Source organism: Corvus moneduloides, chromosome 1 (genome assembly GCF_009650955.1).
Source record: "Corvus moneduloides isolate bCorMon1 chromosome 1, bCorMon1.pri, whole genome shotgun sequence".
NCBI classification, from domain to species: domain Eukaryota; kingdom Metazoa; phylum Chordata; class Aves; order Passeriformes; family Corvidae; genus Corvus; species Corvus moneduloides.
Window position 1 is genome coordinate 159634416 of NC_045476.1, and position 22886 is coordinate 159657301.

General features: G+C 35.7%; 1 protein-coding gene across 3 annotated transcripts in view; it reads left to right on the plus strand.

The window, feature by feature from the left end:
• Positions 1-21146, plus strand: part of KHDRBS3 (KH RNA binding domain containing, signal transduction associated 3) — a 91945-nt gene extending 70799 nt beyond the window's left edge. For 2 of the 3 annotated variants that reach the window (XM_032133999.1, XM_032134014.1), the window contains 4 exons: positions 13412-13470; positions 16811-17921; positions 18334-18390; positions 20404-21146. In XM_032133999.1, the coding sequence (XP_031989890.1) occupies positions 13412-13470; positions 16811-16902 (151 nt within the window). In that variant the 3' untranslated portion in view covers positions 16903-17921; positions 18334-18390; positions 20404-21146. The remainder of the gene's footprint in view (positions 1-13411; positions 13471-16810; positions 17922-18333; positions 18391-20403) is intronic. The other variant, XM_032134008.1, reaches the window with a different exon arrangement.
• Positions 21147-22886: the final 1740 nt, after the last annotated feature.

The window sequence follows — 22886 nt, forward strand, 5'->3', positions numbered from 1 at the left end:
CAATTGCCAAAGTAGTCCTCAACTTTTATGTTTGTAATTTTGTTCTGGCTTCCTGCTTGTAGTGTTGGTAAATGGGTTTATTGCACACAAACGTTTAGACTTCATTACAAAGTCATTTGCCTGAGCCAAAATTAAACATTACTTGGATTTGGGTTTTTTTCCACATTAAGGTTTTCATTGAGATTTTCTTCCTTTGAACTAAAATTAGGAAAAAAGCAAATCTCCCAAGGAATGAAATTGCTCCTGTAAAGGATTAATACATAAGAATATGTATAATATTCTTAGATACATGTGCACGTGCTTAGTTGTCTAGAATGAAATACTTCATAAAATGATTGGTCTACTTTCTACTTTTTATTTTCCCTGTAGTCTCACAATACATATATTGTTAGATTTTAATGAATTTGTTATCTTTTTAATGATTGCTTGACTTTTTTCCCCTAATTTTATTAAGTGCTCTGTGGTAAGACAAAACAAGAAATTATTCACTTGCACGTTTCTCACAGGATATCAACACTCATTTTCTGGCATATTTTCTGGCTTGGCAGAAAGATTTTTAGGATAGTATTGGCAGGAAAGAAGTAATAACTATAAACAGCCATCTGAGCTACCTAGACCAGCATTCCTGTCTTTAATCTGAATATCAAGTAGTAGCCCATATTGCAAAATCATTGTGTAACCACTATGAGATACTTACCATATTTAGGTGCATTACAATGCTGTTACTATGAAGGAAATTAGGGAAAAGTGCATTGTTTTCATAGTTTAGCCTTATTTCATTCTTGATATTTTTTGCCCTCATAAAACATGGAAAGAAACTGCATTTGCACATGGAGAGCAGTCATGTGTTTAAAATTCATCATTTAGTGACCAGTATATGGAAGTACTCTTTCCTTTTCTAAGATGAAAATAGTAATCTTGAAATAATAGCATTTCTAGTAAGTCTTCTGATTTCTCTAGAAATATTGTGATATTAATGATACTGTATAATAAGAGGAAATTTGAGAAATACCTAGTTAACTGCAACTGAGTTCTCTCATTAAATTACTTGCAGTAGTTTTTAGTATATGGCTAAGTTTGAGTGCAAGAACAGGGCTTAATGCTCACAAGTGTACATTGTGTGATACGGTGGAAATAGTGAAAATGCTCATTTTTGTTTTAAACATTTTGCTTATTTAGTGATTCCTTTGTTAAAGATGGAAACTTTCAGTAGAGTTTTAAAAATCTTTAGGAATTTTGGAGATCTGTAAGAGGTTGCATGACAGCAGATCTTCTGGTATAGGTGCACAGGAGTGCATTCTCCAGATTCAACCTTCAGCACTACACAGTGTGACTCTCCTTTATTGCTCTTTTAATTTGCATATTTCAAGTGTATTTCCCAGAAATGGCAAAATCTGAGAGGGGTTAGGATGGATGACATGTTTAGATATGAAGAATAGGACACTGTGTATTTCTGTGTGCATTAAGGTAGTTGAGACTTCGTTTGTTCCACAGATAAATTATTCCTTTCTATATACTAACTGCTTGCTGATAGCAAATTGTGAGTGGTTAGAAGTTTAATGGTATTTTATTTGACATTGTGTGAGACTGTATCCTTCCTTGTGCCTGGCAATCTGAAGTTTGAGTTAAAACCTGCCACAGCACTAACAGAGAGAGAAACATGAGAGTTTTCTGATAGTTTCATCTATCTTAATGCCCTGTAATCCTATAAAAAAATGTTGTTTTCCTTTAGAACATTTTATTATCCACTCTTGATTGTTCATGCAACAAAGCCCCAAATAATGCTTCAGGATGTCCTTTAACAGAATTATTTTTTATGGTCAAAACGACTTAAAATATCCCTTGAAGCTGTACTGTGCTTTGCTAGATCCTTAATTGATTTTTAGAAGATTAAATTATATGTATAGTTTTTGCAGAGGGATTGTTAGATGATATTTTTATCAGTATAAACTGGAATGTTTAATCAACTGGACTGCTTAGTCTTGTTATAAAAAACCAAAACAATCTAAAATTAATAAAAAATAGTTTGCAATTTCTGAAAATCAGAGGATAGCAAGTATTTCATAGAATCATAGAATGGTTTGGGATGGAATGGACCCCAAAAATCATTCTGTTCCAAGCTTCCTGCCATGGGCTGGGACACCTTCCACCAGACCAAGTTGCTTCAAGCCCCATCCAACCTGGCCTTGAACACTTCCAGAGATGGAGCATTCACAAATTTTCTGGGCAGCTTGTGCCAGTGCCCCACCACCTTCCCAGTAAAGAATTTCTTTATAATATCTAATCTAAATCTCTCCTCTTTTAGTTTAAAGCCATAACCTCTTTTCCTATCACTACATGCCCAATATGCAATCAGGCTTTAGGGTTGTATGATATGCAGTCAAGGGCATGTTATGCAGTTAGGAATTCCTTCATAGAATTTTTTCTATATATTAGAAATTTATCATTTTTTTCTATATATTAGAAATTTACTCATGTCACATGTGCAGTGGTGTGCCAAAAACCTTTTCAGGATCTTATGGTAAATGTTAATTGTAATTTGGAAAGCCAAACTCATGACTTCTGGTGCTGATTGCCTATGTCAGAGACATGGAGACTTGTCACCAGCATGTATGAATCCTTACACAACTTAGCTCACTCTAAAAGGACTTCTCCAGCCTGTCTAGAATTGTATTTATTTCCTTGGATTTATTGCAGAAAGCAGTGGGTGCTTTGATGGCCTGGTGTTAATGCTAGACCAATTTTATTATGAAAATTCACCTAATAGTGTTGTGGAGGAATCATGAGGATTTAGTTGAATCTTCATTTAAAATTGTAGTTTAAACATTTTCAGCATGAAAAAATCTAGTTATTTTAAATCTCTGAGAGAGATTTCAAATTGAGCCAAAGTGCTTTTGGTCCCTTAGTGACTCCATACATGATCTGCACAAGTGCTTGCGAAGACAATAATATGGCAAAGGGAAATGGATGCTAATAAATCAATTGTCACTGTCAACTCACTGTTTAATGTTCTCTAGAATACATAAGATTTATCACTGAGGAATTGTGGAATAATGGTGGTGTATGGAAACAAAGTCCACCAGGGAGATGTACTACATCATTTGGATTTAGCACTGCCATCTGCTTAATGGCATTGAGATGACTACAGAGGTACTTATGATCAACCATTCATAGCAGTGACAGATGCTGCAGAGAGTTAACATGCCAGGGAACGAGGTTTGGTGCTGAAGTCCAGATTATGTGGCAAGGTTGCTGAGAAAGGGGGCTGGGTTTGTTACCTTCCCAGTAGCGTTAGAGGGTTTACTGTGTGCTTTTAAGTTTACTGTCGAGAGAGAATGGCTAACACAGTTACTGTAGTGCAAAAAAAAGAAAAAGTGGAAAAACCCCATCTGTGTGCTTCAGGCACTCAGAAGTTTCAAAGAATTTCTTTAGGCTTGTCAGGTAGCATTTAAAATGGGATACTTTTCCTAGGGGAAAAAGAAAAGCTTTTGTCTAGCTTTATTTTTTAGCCTACAACAGAGATCAGCAGCCTAAACTATGTGAGGAACACTTTGTTTAGCTGTATGCCAGTGTCTGTTGAGGGACAAGAATGAGTCATTTATGTAGTAATGTCATTTTATGTTTAATTATAATTTATAATTTTATAAGTATTTTAGATCTTCAGTCGAGGTGATCTCACCTTCACTCTGTTGCAGAATTTAATCTAAACCCATGCATAAAAGTGGAAAAATTAGGACTCGGAGAAATTGCTGGCTTTGTTTACAGTTTTCTGCATTGTTTTCTGGTTTCCACTTTTACCTAACAATGCTATAGATTTCTCTTGGCAACAATCATTTTGCCATTGGCTTAAATAGCATTTCTCAATTGCTCTTTGTGCATATCTAACAGTAATTACTATCACTTCAAATCATACCATAATGTGATAAAATCAAATCCCTGCAAGTTCCCTGTGAGCCTTGGAGCCACCCAGTTAACCTAATCTGAGCTGAGGGAATTGGCATATTCTCTTTAGTACACCTACTTTTATTCAGTGCCACTAAATCATTCTTTGGTTGTTGTTTATGTGTTGGGAAGTAAGAATTACATGCTGAAACTTAGATCATTTGCTTAAATGCATAAAAACATAACTGCCTCTATGGTCAGTCCTAGGCACATTAAAAACATGATGTTATGAATCATATAATTGTTAAGGTTGGAGAAGACCTCCAAGATCAAATCCAGTTGTTAACCCAACTCTACCATGTTCACCACCAAACCATGTCCCCAGTTGCCACATCCACACATTTTTTAAGCCTTTCAGGATGGTGTTTCTTGGGCAGTGTGTTCCAGTGCCTGACCACCCTTTCAGTGACAAAATTTTTCCCAATATCTAGTATTTCTCACATGGGAGACCTTTCCACATCCTCTTTTCAGGTCATTGTAGGGAATGATAAGGTTCCCCCTGAGCCTCCTTTATCATCCATTACATTCTTTACCATTGATTTCAAAAATGACTGAGTCAAGACAGAAAATTTATTTGTAATTGGGAATATTATGCACAAAGACCCTGTGGGGTGAAAGGTTTGAGGAATTTTGTGTTGGTAGCTTGTGGTAGTTACCTAAGAACGGAGAAACTAGTTGTTTGGTTGAAAAGGACTGAAAAAAACACCTTAAAGTCCAGCAGTGGTCATTGTTAAACTGATGCCTGAAGAATACAACTAAATTGGTTTGGTAAAATCCTTCAAATCTCTAAATACTGCTTTTTATGTTATTCCAGAAGCACTTCAGTTACAAGAGAAGCTGATTCCTAGTATGTAGCTCTCAGAAATACCCTCCTCATTTTCCACTAGGAACTCAAATTTTCAGGTGTTTTTTGGAACTGTGCTTAGTAGTCACAAAAGATGATGACATTCCTGTTTAATAGGAGGATTTTCATGAAGAACTGAGCATATGGATTTGAAATTGGCTTATGGGGATGTTGCTATTGGTATTTGAAAGTTAATTGCTAGCAGTTTGTTTGTGATGCTCAGTGTTTTAAATTTACATTGTTGAGTTTGTCAGCAATCATGCATTTCCAGGATGTATAAATATGCATTATATGCAAACGAGTGTCTGTTACTGTAGTTTTCCAAGATGTAATTCTCTCCATTTTAATGCTTGTAGCTGTTTGTATTTCATGCTTTGGCTTATAAATCAAATCAATCCACAGCAGTTTGATTTCTGGGGATTGTGCAAAGGGTTGGCATCTTGTGTTGCTGTTGCTTATGAACGCCTGGTATGTACCAGAGTGTACTGGAGGTTATAATTCTGCAAAATAAAGCCTTAAGGCATTAGCATAAATAAGCTAATGTAGCTTTTAACTGAAAATCCTGCCATGTGTTTTCTTGCTTAATTTTTGCACTTATATTATTGAAAGACATTATTTACTGCAGTTTTTCAGATCTAATTTTTCCGGTTTAGATAGATGTTTTTTTATTACATGTTGAGATGTGACAAGGTAAACTATTCAGAAGTGCCTCAGTAGCATAGATAGTTTTAATTGTGATCTGGTGTATTTTAATTTTTTTTAATTGATTTACAGAAGTCTGGTCTGAAATGACAGTAAAAAGGAATAAGACTAAGATCATTCAACTGTAGGGCTGGAAAAAACAAGCATATCTCATGGTGCACTCAAACTGGAAAAGATTTTTTTGAGTCCTCATGGTGATATTGGTAGATGGCTTCACTGTTTAATAAACGTTAGGTTTACTCTTCATCTGTACTAATTAATTTACTCAGTAAAATTCATTTGGTTCTCTTCATGATTTTTCTATTAAATTTAACTGTGACTGTGCCTTCATATTTAGGAAACAAGTAAAAATGCATTTGAAAATAAATTTAGAAAGCTGCTACAGGAAACTAATATGCAGGTGTTATAGTAGTACAGAAAGTAGTAACATCAAATTAAAAGTATTGAGGAATCAAGAAAAAAGTCATTATTTCATAAAATTATATCAATTTTGCATGATTGGTTTAATTTTACTTAGGTGATTTTACAGCACCTTAAACTGGGTGGTTGAATTCCACAATGCAATTAAAGAGTATTAGTATTTGATAGGATTTTGATTTTTTTTCCTTTAATTTCCTTTAATTTCCTGATTACACAAGTGAAAACATGAGGAAAGGGAAGGTCAAAATGGATCTTCCAAGTCCAAAATAGGGAAAAAATTAATTAACAGGGAATATTTTTTAAATATTAAGTGCTGTTTTGTAGTTAGTAGTAACTTGTGGAATTAATCATAGTTAAAAAAATCTTAGTTATATGAAGGCTTCACATGAATTACAGGGTGGTTTTTTTTATTTTAAATAAGGTGTTTTAAGCTTGGAGGATGGAGATAACAAAGAGGAGTGGAGAGTTTCCAGTTGTCAGGCATCAGCAGGATGCTGTAGAAATGGTGCTGGATATACCGGCTTTGGAGACAGAACATGGATAATCAATCTTACAAATTAAAGTTATTCATTTAGAAAGGACTTCTCAAATGTCTCACATTATAATTAACTTTCCACCAGTTTGATTAACAGATACAAGGAAGAAAGACTACATAGTCCCTCTAGACTAGAGGAAGGACATCTTAAATTTACATTTGCAGTAGACAGAGAATGGCATATATATGTAGAGAGAGATACATATAGGGAAGACTTTTTTTCCCTGGTGTGAGGTAAAGAAGGAACATCACTGGTAACTCACACTTGGAAGCCAGTGCCTATTAGTTGAAAGAGAAATCAGGCTGCATCAGCTCAGAGCATATTTTTGTCACAGAACATGTTTTTGTAGATGAAGATTTGACACTGTTTTGCTGGTAGTCAGTCAACACACTTTGTCTGCTTACTAGCAGTAATTGAAAGTTGCAGTTTTCTCTTTGACTACCCTGTTGTATTCAGTTTGCTTCCAAGGGAAGAAAAATGTTCCTTCTTTCTGTTGGTAAGGAAATACTTAATTGGACAACTTAAAAATGGGAGATGGTTGCAGGAAAACTTTATAATGGCTTTATTGTTTCTCCTTGTATTTTATTTCAGTAGAAATATTGAGGGCTGTAAATTGTGCTTTTAAGCACAATTCTGATATAGTCCAGGTATAGATGGTGAAAAATATTGTATTAGTAAGCACTGCAACCACATTTATCTTAGTGTAATTGTATCATGAGTGCTGTATGTGAACCACCTGAAACACATACATGGATAGAAGTAGTGGAGCTCAGATGAGGCCAGGAAATGAGTCTTTGCACTTAAATGGGTTGAATTGTCCTTAGGAGGAAGAGTCCTGCCTTACTCTACTTGGAGGGGCAAGGTTTGCATCCTGCTGGTGCAAAAGACATTAGGGAAGTACTGGAAAGATCTTGAACATGGTAAAGCTTATGATTATGCAGCCCTGAAAACAATTAATCTTTCTTTTACTAAATGTATGCCTTGATGGCACACTCATTATTTTTGAAGTACATAAAGCCAGGATGGACTGATACCTTTTTTCTCAAATGTTCTTCAATTTCAACGGGTGAGTAACGCCTCACATTTTTAGAAAGGTGTTGAAAGTTGTACTGTTCCTTCAGTAAATTAAAAAGATAAGAAGGTATGGTGTGTTATCTTGTGGAGCAATATTTGTGATGATGGAATGGTGACAAACTGCCTGTGCAGTTTTTGGGGACGGTGTTTTCGAGGCAGTGTTGTCTTGTACTCCACTCTGTGACAAGTGACATCATTTTGGATCTCTGACAACAACATATGCAAGACTTGGGGGATAACCAAGAATTCGCTGGAATAATACCCAGATCTTTCCTGTATCGCAATGAATAGTCTAAGGATTTTTTGACTGATATCCCTCAGATCTTCACTGTTCTCTGCTGCTTCCACTGTCCAGGGTAATCTTGTCTGTTTGGAGAGAAAGGGAAGAAAACACATCTTTTTCTGATGTTAATGTTGTTTCATGTCTTTTTTCTCCATTTAGCAGCTGGAATATGATTGGTACACACCTGGATAGTTAAAGGGTTCAAGTTTAGCTTCCTCTGGTAGCAGTTCACACCCTGCCTTGCAAACCAGACAGATGTGGTGTGGGGTGGCTGGGGCTTGGTTCTAATTCACCAGCCAAAATGCTGAATTTATGCAACCTTAGCTTTTAGTTTTTCTGCTGGTGCTTTATTTGATGCAGCAAATTTTTGACATTAATATGGTTAACATTTCTCATGTTCGGGGATGTATTGTTGCTGTATTCATACAGCATAGTTTCAAGGTAAAGCTGTAGCTCCTGCTGCTGCTGCGGTTCCCGAGAAGCCTTGTTTGAACCATGTGCTCCAGTCACCTCTTTTAATTGCCATTTTCCTTTCCTTTTTGAGAGGTGGGACATGAGAATGTAGTGGGCCTGGGGGGAAAGACTAATTGAGACAGCAGTAACTGGACATTTCAGATGGTAAAACTATTTTAGGCAACTGTACAGTTCTGCGAGAAATACCTAGATCGTTCCGTGCCTGGTAGGTAGCACCAGAATGCAGATACCTCTGAGGATATTTCACTATTCAGAACTGAATTGTCTCACCATTTCTGCCATAAAAAGTAATTCCTAAATAGTGATAGCTAAGGGGATCCTTGAGAGGGCACTCCGGTCACCTTTTAGGTAACAGATAACAGATCTGACCAGTAACAGATCTGCTGTTTGTAGGTTCCATTTGAGAGTACGATAGACTATAATTCAAGGAAGATTGCATCATTTTTCTGTATTTTATAAAACTTTCACATAGGGGTCTAAATTGTTTTCTGAGATCATTATCTGTTTTACAGACATAAACTGAGCTGCAGGGATAATAATATGTACTAAAGAAATCTTTACTAAGTAGCAGCAGAACTGGGTATTAACTAAAAATTTATCTACAAGATACAAGCAAAGATGTGGGTCTCCTCTTGATATCCTGGATTTCTGCTGCCCTGCTGTAAGCTGGGTTCCAGAATAGGGCATTCTAGTGATTTACAGAAGCATTGAGAGCAGCTACTCAATGTTCAAGACAATTACAGAGTTATGAGAAGCTTCACTGCAGTGATTGTTGTCTTGGACACTCTTCTGTTGACAGATGTTTTTTGTTATCAAAAGTAGCTGAGCGTGAAGATCTGACAGGAATGATGGAAAGAGGCTTATCCTTATGGAAGAGTTCTCTTCACATGTGATCGTATCAGTCAGGGTCTATCATGTAAGAACTCTTGCTAGAGAGATCCTCATTTGTTTTCTCTGCTTTGCTATTCTGTGCAACTCTGTAGAAGCACAAAGGGTGGTGATTGTGGAGCTTCCCTTGGCACAAAAGGAAACCGTAGTTCTTCTAAGGGTTTTATGGTCACCTTCTGAAACTGTCCTGGTTTCTGTCTAAAGGGATCAAAGTTACTTGTGATACTCATGTAAAAAAAGAAAAAGCAGAAATTTTGGTCAGTTTTTCCCTAATAAGCATTACTGGAAGCGGAACTGTGTTGCAAAGGCTGTTTTTCATCAGACGCCAAAGAAAGTTTCAGATCACTCGGTTCTTATACCAGGGTTGTCAGTGCTTAAGTCTGGGATTTTCAGTAAACTGGAAGCTTTCAGTCAGAGACCTTTTAATCTTTCCTGAGCAGCCAGGCTCCCTGCCACACGGCTTCTCTTTCAAGCACAGAAATGTGTTAATGACCATTCTAAAAGATGTCTGTATCACATATAAAGAGCTGTGGCCATCACATGAATTAATTGCAATATATTTTTGCTACCTTTGTGCATTTTTGGAAGTAGACTCGGATTGTGTGGTTGATCTGCCTCTTTTAGGATTGTCCCAAAATAGCCTGGTGAGCTCTTCTGATACGGAGCCACAGAATCATTGAGGTTGGAAAAGACCTCCAGGTCAAGTCCAACCTTTGACCAAACACCACCATGTCAACTAAACCACAGCACTCAGTGGTTCATCAATATTTTCAGCAACAAATCTGCTTAGTAGAAAAGCCTGAGAAATTGAGGTCATTTTTCATAGAGCCTTTGAAGGCTTATGTTGAATACCTCTAAATTAAAGTATTTAAGATACTTCTCGTAGTGATTCTAGAGGAATGGCAGGAAGCTTCCCAGTTCTCTAGTTTACTAAATAAAGTCTTAGAGAAGCATTTCTACTTCATCAGTGATGCTGTGCTAAAATCTGAGCTTGCTCCTTTCTGTGTGAAGCTTTTTCTCTTAACACAGAAAACAGGCACTTCCCCCAGCCTTATTTAAACTATTTAAGCCTCACTTCACACTTCCTCTGAACATTGTAGGATTACTGCCCAGCCCTCAGCAATTAGAAACAAAATACTTAAATTTATTGTTGTTTTCTAATCCTTCCATAGTATTAAGTGGTTCCAATTTTTTATGCTGACATGGAAAATCAAAGCATTTTTTATTTGCTATCTCTGTCTTCTCTCTTGTCAGTCCAAAGCCATTACTCTGGAATGGGAATACAAAAGAAGTTAAAAAGAGAGGGACATAAGCAAAGTGTCTGTGTGTACAAAAGATCTGAATCACATCTAATACTCCAGTGTTAATTGAACTTGTACCATTTACTTGATGGTTATGAAGATGCTTGAAAACTCAGCTGGCTATAGCATGTAATTATTTTAATTATTTATTTAAAAAGAAGAGTCATAGGAAACGAGGAAAAATAAAGAAAGTGGTTTTATGAAGACAATTCACATCTGAAAACAAAAGAACTCCAAGCAGAGTCTGTGTTTTAGTCTTGCTGGGTTAAAAAGGAAAGAATCTGTGGCATATTTTATCCTTTTTTTGTGAAAGGAGGGAGTCACATGAGGTAAAGAAGAAAATGAACTGGGATCGTGGATGTTTTTTTTTTCCTTTCTATGAGACAAAATGAAAGGAAGAGGAGCAACCTGAGCTACCTGGTCCTAGGGAAGGTGTCCCTGCCCATGGAGTTAAGTGATGTTTAAGGTCCTTTCCAACTCAAGTCTTTCTGTGATTCTATGAAAAGACCTTTCTTTGCAGAATAAATCCATTAAGGGAAATAAAAAGTATAATAGCCTTCAGTTAGAATGCTAAGATGTCAGAGAATATATATATATAAAGAGTCTAAATGTAAAGGATTATTTTGAAGCAAAAATGTGTATCATATCTTCTGTCCAAAGGAAGAATTATTTAATATAGCTACTTTAGTCCTCGAGCAGAATTGACTTCAACTATCTCAGTTATCTCAGTTGATGAGTTAAAATGTACAATTTAGAAATTTGGTATCGTTGCAGGCTGTTTTGACTAGGTTTCCTTTTGCAGGCAATTGCTTTGAAACAAAATACAATTCTAAAAGCTGTAAGTTCATATACAGTACTAGGTTTTTCTGTAATTCTAAGAAAACTCAAAAAACCCATTACCGTCGGTCTTGATTGATAACGCCATGGAACATTCAGACTCTGTAAATTTTTTTTTTTTTTTTTCCACCCAGAACTCCTTACAACCATCTGTATGTCCCCTTTTCTTTGGGTCTTTAGGTTTTCTCATCTGGAGCTTTGGGTTTGTTTAACACAGAGTTGACTGGAGAACGTTGGCATTGTTCATAGAACATGAATGAAGTAAAGCTGGGAATACTGAATTGCACTGGGCATGGTTACTTCCCATTATAGTTGTGCTTTTCAGACAGATTATTAATTTTGAAGGGTTTGTCTGTTAATAAAGATGAGTTGTGATACACTTGCAGTGTAAGTGAAAGGTTCCTTCCTTTCTGATGTTTGTTTTGCAGTATGTGTGCTGTAAAATCAGTCATTTTTTTGTTTAATAGATATATTAGATCTATGAAATGAGAGCCCGCAAAGTCATTCTGACAGGATTGACAGATACAGGGATGGGGCTCAGCTGCTTTAGGCTTCTATTCTAAACTTGATGACAGCCTTAAAATAAATAAGTGCTGTGTGGAAGGATAGTGAATGTCAGTTTTCAGTTCATTGTCAGAATACAGACTTTTATTACTGGCTGCTGCAGAGAAAAAATATTTCTTATTCAAACTTTACCCTTATTCTAGGGTCCTCATCACATGAGAAACCATAGAGAACAGGTTTTTTCAGTGATACTTTTTTGTGGGTCTTCACAGTGCATTCTGGTTGAGTTTTTGTTTAGGAAGCATTATACCAGCAATTAAAAATACTCACCCAGACTTTTTAGATATGCATTTGCACACACCAAAACTGTATTTTTTTCTGGCCTGATTATTTTGTGGGATTTAAAAATTTTTAGTTTGGGAAAAAAAAAAAAGAAACCCAAACTAAAACACAAACAACCCAAGCACAACAAATTATTTTGTCAGTTCGGAAGTAATTGTGATGTGTTGTTTGTTTTGTATAAATGCTTTACCTGCTAATTTGTGTTAAGGCTATAATTTTTTTATTTTCTCTCTGTTGTTTATTTTGTTAGCAATCAATCTAATGTTAGGAACATTTTGTCAATATCAGTAATTACTTGCTAGTGATCATATATTAGTGATTTCCTTTTCACTCAGAAGGTAATGACTTGGTAGCATCAGTTTGTAGAGTATTTTCTGAATATTGTCAGCCCTGAGTCTGGCTATGGTTAGAAAGAAAAGGAAAAAAAAATTATTTAGGCACTTGATTTTCATGTCCTACAAATTGTGTAAAAGATTACACATAGCTAGACTTACATGAAATCTGGAAGCATAATGGAATAGTGTGTACTAAGGATTGTTCTTCAGTTTCCATTCAAGGGTCTGAATACCAGTAAGATACCAAATATATATACCATTATATACCAAATATAAATACCATTATGAAATGGAAGACTGGTTTAGGCCATGGTTATGGTATTCATACACACTTTTGAATCCTAACAACTACAGATTTCAGCTTTTTACATAGTTCCTACTGTAATTTCTTATCTTCCTGTTAAAATGATAGCATTTATATTTGTGTTCTTCTGTTTTGTTTTGAAGACACTGGAAGTTGTACACACACAACAGCTGTATAACCCTCCCGTCAGCAAACTGTTTGCCTTTTATTGCAATCTTATCAGTGAATTTGAAGATACAAAGGCAAAATACTAGGCAGTAGTAGGTAATGAAAAAAGTTTATAAGACAAATTAATTGGTTCAGTACCTACATCTCCAGTTTTTTCATTAACACTTTTAAGATCTTTAACCTTCCCAACTGCAATTTTAAATGAAAAATTCCCACATCTGCATTTACAATGTGGATGAGTAGCTGAGTGATGAAAAAAAATCCTAAATGGAATTAAATATAGTTTCTAATTAATAAACAAGCAGGACCTCAGTTGTCACTGACACATGGATGCTCACCATTCTCAGGCCATGTCCTATATCATTTAAGCTTTCTTTTCAAGGATAGAATAAGTAATAAGTATTTCTTCTCATAACTGTTTCTTTCTTGTTCTCTCCACGTCCCTCCTGCCCTGCAGTGGAGCGGATTACTATGACTATGGCCACGGACTGAGTGAAGACACCTACGACTCCTACGGTGAGTGGCTTTATCAGCTCAATGATTGCAGCAGCAGACTCTTGAAAAAAAAAACTAATGAAAGGATAATTTCCATGAGGCAAGGCTCAGTCCTGCAGCAGGTAACGGCTGCTCAGGGATTCCTGAGCTGTCACAGAGCTCCTTGTGTGCTTATTGAGAAAAATGCCCTCTGTGGTCTGTTAGTTAACGCAGTCATGGGAAACTAAAACCAAAGAAGTAGAGAAAATAAAACTTAAATCATAATGCACGCAGCCTTTCCATGTCACATTCAATGAGTTTTAAGGAAAAAAAATGGGGGTGTAGGACCTTTTTCCAGGAACTTTTGTCTGCCAAAAGCAAATGCTTCTGGTGTGGCACAGCTGGCACTGAGACTTGGTACAAGGTAAGAATATGGTGAAGCTCCCAGCTGAATTAGGGCCTAATTGAGTGTGTTTTAGCTTTGTATGGTCTTTTTGTATTAGTTCATTTTCTTGCATCAGTCTTGGGAAATCAAGCGGAGAGTCATTATGTAAAGGTTAGGGAAGTGCTTTAGGTAGCTAATAGACATGAGGGCAGTGGGTTACTCTGTATAGAGACAAAACAGTGCATAATGAAGCAAAAAACATACACCAGTGGTAAAGATCACTTTTTTTATATATAGAAGTGTGGTAGTGACAGGTTTAATTAAAGAAATCTGTTACGGTTAGAAGCATAAAACATATTAAAAGGCACCTTTGCTTAAGGGATAAATGTTAAGTCTCTGGCTAGAGATCAGAGAAATACAGTCTAGGTCTCTCAAATCTCAGACATTTGAGGTTTGTTAGTAACCTGTGTAAAAGTTGTGATTCTGAGTATTGAATACTTCAATGATTTTAGAGCTCTACTTAAAATTCTCCAAGGTCTGTTTCTTTAGCTCCACTTGGAAGTGCTTCCTGCTGAAAACTAAAATGACCTTAACTAAGTTGTGATAAATGCACCTAATGCTGTAGTTTGCCCAACGTATCTGCTTAAACTGATTATTTTGCTTAAGGGAAGAGTCAGTTCATCAAAAGAAGAGGTCACTTGAAATTCCTCTGTCCCCCAGCGTTTCCAGTTGCTGTTGATAGATATATAGCTTAAATCTTTATTTGAGCATTAAAATAAACTGTTTGCCATTATAAACCTTCTATTTCTAAAACTATTTCATTAATGCAAAATTGATGGGGGAAAAAAATGTATGAAACTGCTTAATGTAGATGGATTGATGGGGAGAGATATTGATTGCAGTATTTAAGCTTGAAAATATGGATTTTTCATTGCTTTTGCATTTAAAATTGGTTTTCTATTTATCAAAGCACAGCCACTCAGAATATTAAGTGATGTATTTATTCAGGTTGAGAGAAAGACTATAAATACCTTAGAAGAATGATTACGGGTTGCAGCCACTGTAGTTTTTGCACATATAAACATGTATACACTTTATTTCTTAAGTATATCCCTTAAAAGCAGAGTTAGAGTTTAATAACCATCTTCACTATATGTAAAGAACATTAGGTGCCTCAAAACTAAGTAGGACTGCCTAGTCAGCGGGTAGTTGTCAAGTGCTGGGCAGGAGGAAATTCAGATTCCCAGGAGGTATCTGAACTTTGCCTCTGAGAAACTCAGGTGACAATCCAGAGGATGTAGGAAGAATATCAGTGTTTTTAGGATTTGGAGCCCTGAACAGCACCAAATGGAAGCTGAGAAACAGTAAGGTAACTCTTTACCCTGCTGATTTGATCAGCTGCTTGAAAAAGAGGAAGTATTCCCCTGAAACTGTAATCAAGACTGCTCTTTTCATTTAAACAGTTCTTGCAGCAGTGTAAAAGCTTGGATATTTTTAGTTCCTACCCTTCAGTCACCTGCCCATACTCTTAGGCATTAGGCTCAGGGTCTTTTTTTAACGCAAGTCTTGCTTTCTGTGTGATGAAGAAGCACAAGAGGTTGTTACCATATACCCATGGAACTTGCCTGAGGTGCAAGTTTAATTCTTTCAGCCTTACACGGAATTGAACATGTTCCTTTTACCTCCTAGGCAAATGTCCTGACCACCTGGGTATGATTTATAGCCTGGACTCTGTAGACAGCCACCTACCACCTACATTATTAAAAAGTTGTTAGGATGAGGCTTCTGCGAAGGGATTGTGAAACTGAACCCTTGACATATGGGATTCTTGTCATCTAATTTCAGATATCTCATGTCAGAGCAAGTTACCTCAGTATTCAAAGTGCAGGGGTTCTTTGGGTTTGTTTTATTTTTTTTAATGGACTAGAAAGACAAAGGGATGTTTACATTTTTTTTCGACCATAGATTTGGATTCCACCTTTAGTTTCTGATTGCATTGGGTTCACTGGGGCACCTGTTTAGGGCTATTCTGCAAAAATAGATATGGAAATACATACACTGTTTTAAGGTGGTTTTGCTTTTTGGTTTGTTTTTTTGTTTGTTTGGGGTTTTTTTGTTTGTTTTTTGGTTTGGTGTGTTTTTTTTTTTTTTGGTGCTCCTTTTTAAAGTTTTTTTCTCACAGATGTGACATAGTATTCTGATTTTTTTACATCGTTAAAGTGTACCCAAGTACTGTTTCATTACACTGCATTTTAATCCTGTATGTTCCCTGGCATAGTAGGTCTGACTCTCATTTAAAATAATAAATTTTTGCTACTTCTTAAAAATATATATTACCATTAGAAGGTGGTAGGATCATGAATCGTTAAATATAGCATGAGCTTTTTTTACAAATTTATTTTATAGCCAAAATTCAAGCAACCAACGTTTCTTATCCTTTTAACTTTTTTTTTTATAATCTGCCCTCCTATTTATTGCATTTCAGGGGAGGTGTATGTTTACCTTCAGAAAAATGGAATATTTGCCCTAGGATGTTAAAAACCACAGGTATTGGTAGTGATACTTGAGGCTTGGTTTGTGTGTTTGAATTAGGCCTAAATTGGTACTGATGCAGAGAAACTTATTTTTGAGGGCATTTTATTTCACTATACATAATTCATACCCTCCATTCAATTCATCCCATTGCAATTATTGGTGTGTCTGCTACTGGAGCTGAAATTTCTGGCCATGTCCAACAAGCAGGTCCAGCTGAACTTCCACAGTCCTAAATATTTTTGCCGTTAGCCTGTCACAGTCCCTGCTCTTACATGCTGAGAAATCACCGTGGGATAGCTCAGATAGATGTGTTGTACCCAGATTTTTTGTTTCGAGTGTTAGACCTCACTTTGTAAACCTTGGTTTCTGTAAACAGAATGTGTCTGATTCACAGATAAGAAAAATTAAGTTCAGCATCTGAGAATGTTGGAAGGGCTCTGACCATATTTTCTTTTCTTGTAGGGCAAGAAGAATGGACCAACTCACGACACAAGACACCTTCTGCAAGGACAACAAAAGGAGTCTACAGAGACCAGCCATATGCCAGATACTGATTGTACTGTCTGATGTTGTGAAATATCCAATCTCCACCAGTCCTGTATACTGTTCAAAGTAATTTTTTCTATGAACAATCCCTTTTTATTAACTCAAAGTGCATAAAAAATCTGAATGGATGGACTGAACTTAAAACATTTTGTTGAAAGAACAACCTGGGCAGAAAGATATGTAAAAAAAGGAACTTTGTTATTTCCAAACTGTGTTTGAAAAAATAGGTGATCAAAAAATAACCCTTGATTAACTAGTGTTAAACAAAAAATAGGTTTACTAAATACATTAGTCCATTCTTTTTAACATAAGCGTAACCTTTTATTTTAAAGGTTTTCAACAATTTAGTTTTTAGCTTTTATTTTCAGCCATTTGCTAGATTTTCTCTTTGCAAACATGAGTAAAAAGGGAAGCAAACTACAAATGCGAATAATGTGGTATTTTGTAACTCAAGTCTTGAAATGTTCTGTAGTGTTAAGCAAAGTTTTACCCTTGCTTGATACTAAATAAACTTTTGAAAGAAAATCAGTGTGTGTGAGATTAATTTTATGCTTTATCTTATAATAAAACTTCATAAATAGTAGTAAACAGGGAGAAATGTTTAACAGTGATCAGCATAAAAGGCTCATATTAAACATTGTGCAACTTCTTTTAAAACAAAATGGTTTAAACCTAAATGTATCTCTCTATATACTCACAGTAGATATAAATGCTGTTTAAAATATCCAAATGGTATGGATCTGCTTGAGTGCCACATTAAATCAAAATACTTTTTGTTAAAAAATGGTTTAAAATAGCTAATGAATTTTCTGGAAAAAAATGTGACTAGTTTTCACCTTGTTGAGCATTTTTTCACTAGTGCAACTTTGGAATTTTTATGAGAATTTTGGTACGTTAATGACCACCTCGCTCCGTGCTGGAAGCAATAAACACAAAGCTTTTAAAGACTTTCTGACTTGACTAATTGAGGTCGCTTTCGTCAGAGGCAGAGGATGTGTAACCCTTAAAACGGTCTTCATTTGCAAAGGTAAATAAATCAAATAAGATTTTAATCTCACTTAAGTTATCTTAATATAACCAATAAAAACAGGGAGGCTACAACTTAGAAAGTTTCATTTTAGAATGTAGGAAAGACTTGTGAGGACACCTAAATTCTCATTTTAAAACGTTTAATTTGTGTTAGTCATCTAAAAAGCCTTAGCCTAGCTAGTTAAATTTGGACAAACTATTCCCTATTAAACAACTGTAAAACCTCATAACCAATAGTTTGTAATATATTATTTTTCCATAAATTCTAGTAACTTAAACATTGCAAATGTTATCTAATGCTTTTTTTTAAGCATTGTTTCTATAGTTTGATTTACTTTGTTTTCTTTATTTTTTGTTTTAAATTCTTTGAAATTTAGTAATAATACCTTTTTTTTTTTCCCTCTTGTCAGGAAACTCACCTCCTTGGACAGCCAAGAGAACAAAAACCCTAATCTTCTGATGCTTTGGTAAGTATGTTTACTCATCTGTGAAATTATTAGATAAATAATGGAACTTTTGATGAGGTCCTTAATTCTACACAAGGCTTTAATTTAGGTGTCACTGTCTGTGTTCAATTCTGGTTAGAAAAGTAATAGTTTTGAACTATCATTAATCAGGACCTTAAATTGTCACAATGTATGGACGCTCCCCTGGCAGTTTATTGAAAGGTGTGCATAGCTTTGACAGCATCTCAACCCATTGGGTATTTGATTGGACAGAGGTAGCTGAAGAAACTGAATGTAATTTGATGCTTGTAGTTTTCAAAAGGGAATTTAAAACCCTAATCTGGTCAACAAAACTGTCTGAAGTTGAAAAATACATTTTGCAGACTGATTTTCAAAGTTAAGCATTTTTGCACAAGTAGCAGACTGACTTCTGGCATTAATTGAAGGAGAACAAATCCATTAAGAGGCATTAGCTGAAGAGTAGCTGGCTTTACTGTTTCTTGTCAATTCAATGTATAAAATAAGAAATAACTTAATTGTATTTATGCTCAGATGGTGTATATTTTAAACAAAACAGATTTTTTTTCTACTAGGAATGGTAATTCTTCCTGCTAACCTCATGATCTCAGTGCCTTTAGTTGACAAGGCTCAGATAAATAGAGCTCTGTACTGTGAAATACTGCATAAGTTGCACTGCCTCTGTGTACTGCAGTAAATTTAAGAGGCTGCTGTCACTGGCTAAAGGAACCTTTTGTACATATAAAATGGCTTTGGAACAGCTTTGAGCATTTTAAGGGCTTAAATCAAAGTACTATTTAAGAGTAGGAGAGCTTGAAGAAGATTTCTCCCATTTGGGGCTTAGAGGGCAGAGATTTAATACCAGCTGCTAGAATTGTTATGGCAAAACTGAATATATAAATATCTTTTAAAAATATTTATAACAATTGGCCAAATCTCTCCTTCTGTTCACATCTTAAATCACATAATATGATGAATTACATAGGAAGTGTTCATCTGCAAACATCATGTATTGTATTAAACAGACAGAATGAAACTTGAAGGGTTGAAACTAAAATATCTAGGAGCAAGGGTGGCTAGTAGATAAATAAGTGAATCAGAAGTGGATTCAGTGTTCTGTAGTGTTTATCCAACTCTTTTATTTAATGCCTTATTTTCTTAGTGTCTCCAGTATGGAGGATGAATGTGTGATCAGCATGTGTGATTTGTGCCACTTGTCTGCTACTCTGCCCTGAAGTCCTAGAGAATCTTGAATTGCTTCAGGTTCCCTTTGGGGTGGAAAAATGTGACTCCCTGATAATAGAGGCTCTTTAAGTGCACCATTGAATGATTACCATATGAATTAAGTCTTCCTTCTTCCAATGCTCCACATTGATACATCTTACTTCTCCTATGAAAATGTTTCCATGCCTCTTAAAAAAATTCTGTATCAATTCTTACTGCTATGTCTGCACAATAAACTACATCCAATCAAACAACTGGTATTAGATACTCTTCAAAACTGTATTCTTGCAGTGCAAAACTTCTCTTGATATTTCCTAAAATAACATGCATTAGCATTGTTCTGCTATTGCATTTCTCTTGGGGGTGTTTTTTTTCTGTGGGGTAATCTTTTAAATTAAATCCATTAGATTTTGAGCAGAAGGAAAAATAATCTAAGAAGGTCTCTACATGAAAGAAAACCAATGTAGAATGCAGCCTTTCTTCCATTATGACAAACAACTTAGAAGTGTTTTTCCATTCTAGTAGAGTTTTGTACTCTGACACTGTTACTGTATGTTACCAGTCAAACAAGTAATTTTAATCATATCAACAATTGGCCTTTACTGAATCTTCTTACAACATTTTCACTGAATTTCAATGATAGCAGTTACTGCAATGCTTGCCTAGATCTACATACATTTTTTATATATGTAATTGTCTGATTCCCCTACTTACAGTCTGACAGGCTTCAGAGAATTCATGATCTCTCCTCTCAAGATACATACAAATGAAGTGTATTTTGCTCTTTTTCAGGAACTTCTGCCATGTTAATTATGGACTGCTTAGAGCATTGTACTTACCCGTGTGCTCAGACACTGATGAGATGGAGTATGAAAATCTTGCTCAGCATTTCTTGTATGAAAGCCTTAAAGTGTATAACAGCATACACTTTTTAAAATAATTGTATATTGAAACTCTTAATTGTATAGTGATGCAACAATGTTTTATTTGGAGCTCAATAAAGAATTTCCATCCTAAGTTTCTGTTACAAAGCAATAACACAACCTCCCGTTCTTTAGTGACTCTTTTTAGCCTTATGCAGCAAGTGTAAGAGAGTGTGTGAAGTCTCATGACTAGAACTTAAATGCTTTTGGAAATAGCTTGTCTAATGTATGAACAACATGGATAAGTTAAAATGAAGATTGGTGTTTTCTGCTGAAGCTTTTTTTAATAGCTAATTGTAAACAAGTCTGCTTCAAACAAGACTCTTAGGTAGAAATAATGCTCCAACTTTCCATTTCCTTCAAAACTTGTATAACAAGGTGTTTAATCCCTGTCAATTATACTATGCTGCTTATTCTCTTTCACTTGGTGTTTGATGCATAGAAATCTTTTCCCTAATACACAGTCACAAGTTTTCTAGTAGTAGAGTCTTGGATGAGGCTTTTACACCTTGATAAATCTTGTATCCAAGTGTCATGTTTCCTCAGTGCTTTCTGTTTTATATTAATTGTGTTTGTGATAATTTGTAACAGAAATAAAGTTCTGATAATTTATTTTCTTGTGTTCTTTTTCATAAATAGTGCTTGCAAAGCATGTGTTGCATTCCTCAGTTACGGTTCCATCAGATGCATTTTTTTTAACTGAATCTCAATTTATTGCCAACAAAAACATTATTTAGTTCTGTGTTGTTGCTATTTTGAACATAAACAATACCAGTTGATAGTTCCACACCAAAATGCTGCCTCTTCAACAGGTTTTCATAACTTCTAATTCCATATACTGACTACTGAAATACAGCTTTGAAGTTGTGGGGATGTGGATAAAAATAAGATTTCCTATTAACTGTGGCACTGAACAAAATGAGTGAGACAGTTTTTAATAGATTAAACAACTAACCATAAAAAAGTCTGTATTTTTAACCTCTGAATATTTAAGGTGATTTTCTCAGTTAATCTCACAAAATGGAGAGGTTTTCCCTGCCTTCATCTCTCACTGTGCTAAAACTGCATTTCTAAAATGTTTTCTACAGCCAGCAATAGTAATTATTTAAATAAGTGAAAGCAAAATTAAGAAAAAAACCCCTTTGAATAAGCACAAGAGATGTATAATAATGATTCCTTCAGACTGACTGGCAGGAGCCTCTGGTGTGGAACAGCACCTGACATCCTAAATGCGGGCCAAGTATAAGAACTTTATATAGATACTGTGTGGGGAATTTAGATAAGCAGAATGCAATTTCACTTTCTGTAATTTGGACGCCAGGATTACCAACACAAGCTCATTTGAGGAGTGCTATGAACTGCTCAAGGAGTATCACCTTCCACTCTGGAGTCATGAACAACAGGGCTGCTTAATGGCAATACTGAAATATTTTGCTAGTATGACTTATGTGACTATCAAATCTATCTAGAAAATGTGATTTTCCTGGTGTCTTGTCTGATTGCTGAGTGGCCTAACAGGAACCGCTGGGGTCTGGTCAAAGCGGGCTGACTGTGGCCATCCAGCTGTTGGGGTTACAAGTACTTTGCTTTGTTTCACTAAAAACTTAAAAACTGGCTGGCTGTGGCCTTTGCAGCCTGGACTTCAGGCCCTTCCAACCCAAACCATACTCTGACTCTGTGGCTTCATTTCTGCTGGGTTTTATCATCACTAGGTAAAAATTTAAGTTCTTATGATTGTGTTTTGAGTGAAATTCTGGTCTCATTTGTCACTTCAAAAGCACACATGTACAGGGCTGTGCTGCCTCAGTGGTGTTACGCTGTGGGACAGTCCTGATGCTCTGTTCCCAGGTGCCAGTTCTAGGTGATGTCAGTTTACTTCAAAGGTTTTGAGCAAGGATGTGAGCCTGCTGCTCACGAGTTGTCCAGTCAGCATCACAGCCTTTCCAGTTGTGTCTGCTCTTTTGGGGATGACCCCATCTTGAGGTCCTACATAATAAATGTATGAAAAGATGTTCCATGGCTATGAATTAGAATGTACTTTGGCGTCAGACATCTTTCTAAATGATGTTGCAGAACATACATTTTGTGTTGGAACTTAATCCTTCTCGTAACAAAGGAACTGAAAAGGATCAAAATTCAAAGTTAAAATGTATATATAATGATTTGGGATAAATAAAACCAAATCTGTTCTTGAGTGGTTCTGTTTCAATTTCCCCCCACAGAATTTTCCAATCTTTTTAAGACTATTTTAGCTGTTAGAATTGGATTTTTGTAGTACATTCACAAATCTGTGCTAAAAGGCCAAAGTTGTAGTAGAATTTCCAGGTTACCAATGCCCAAGAACACCAGTAC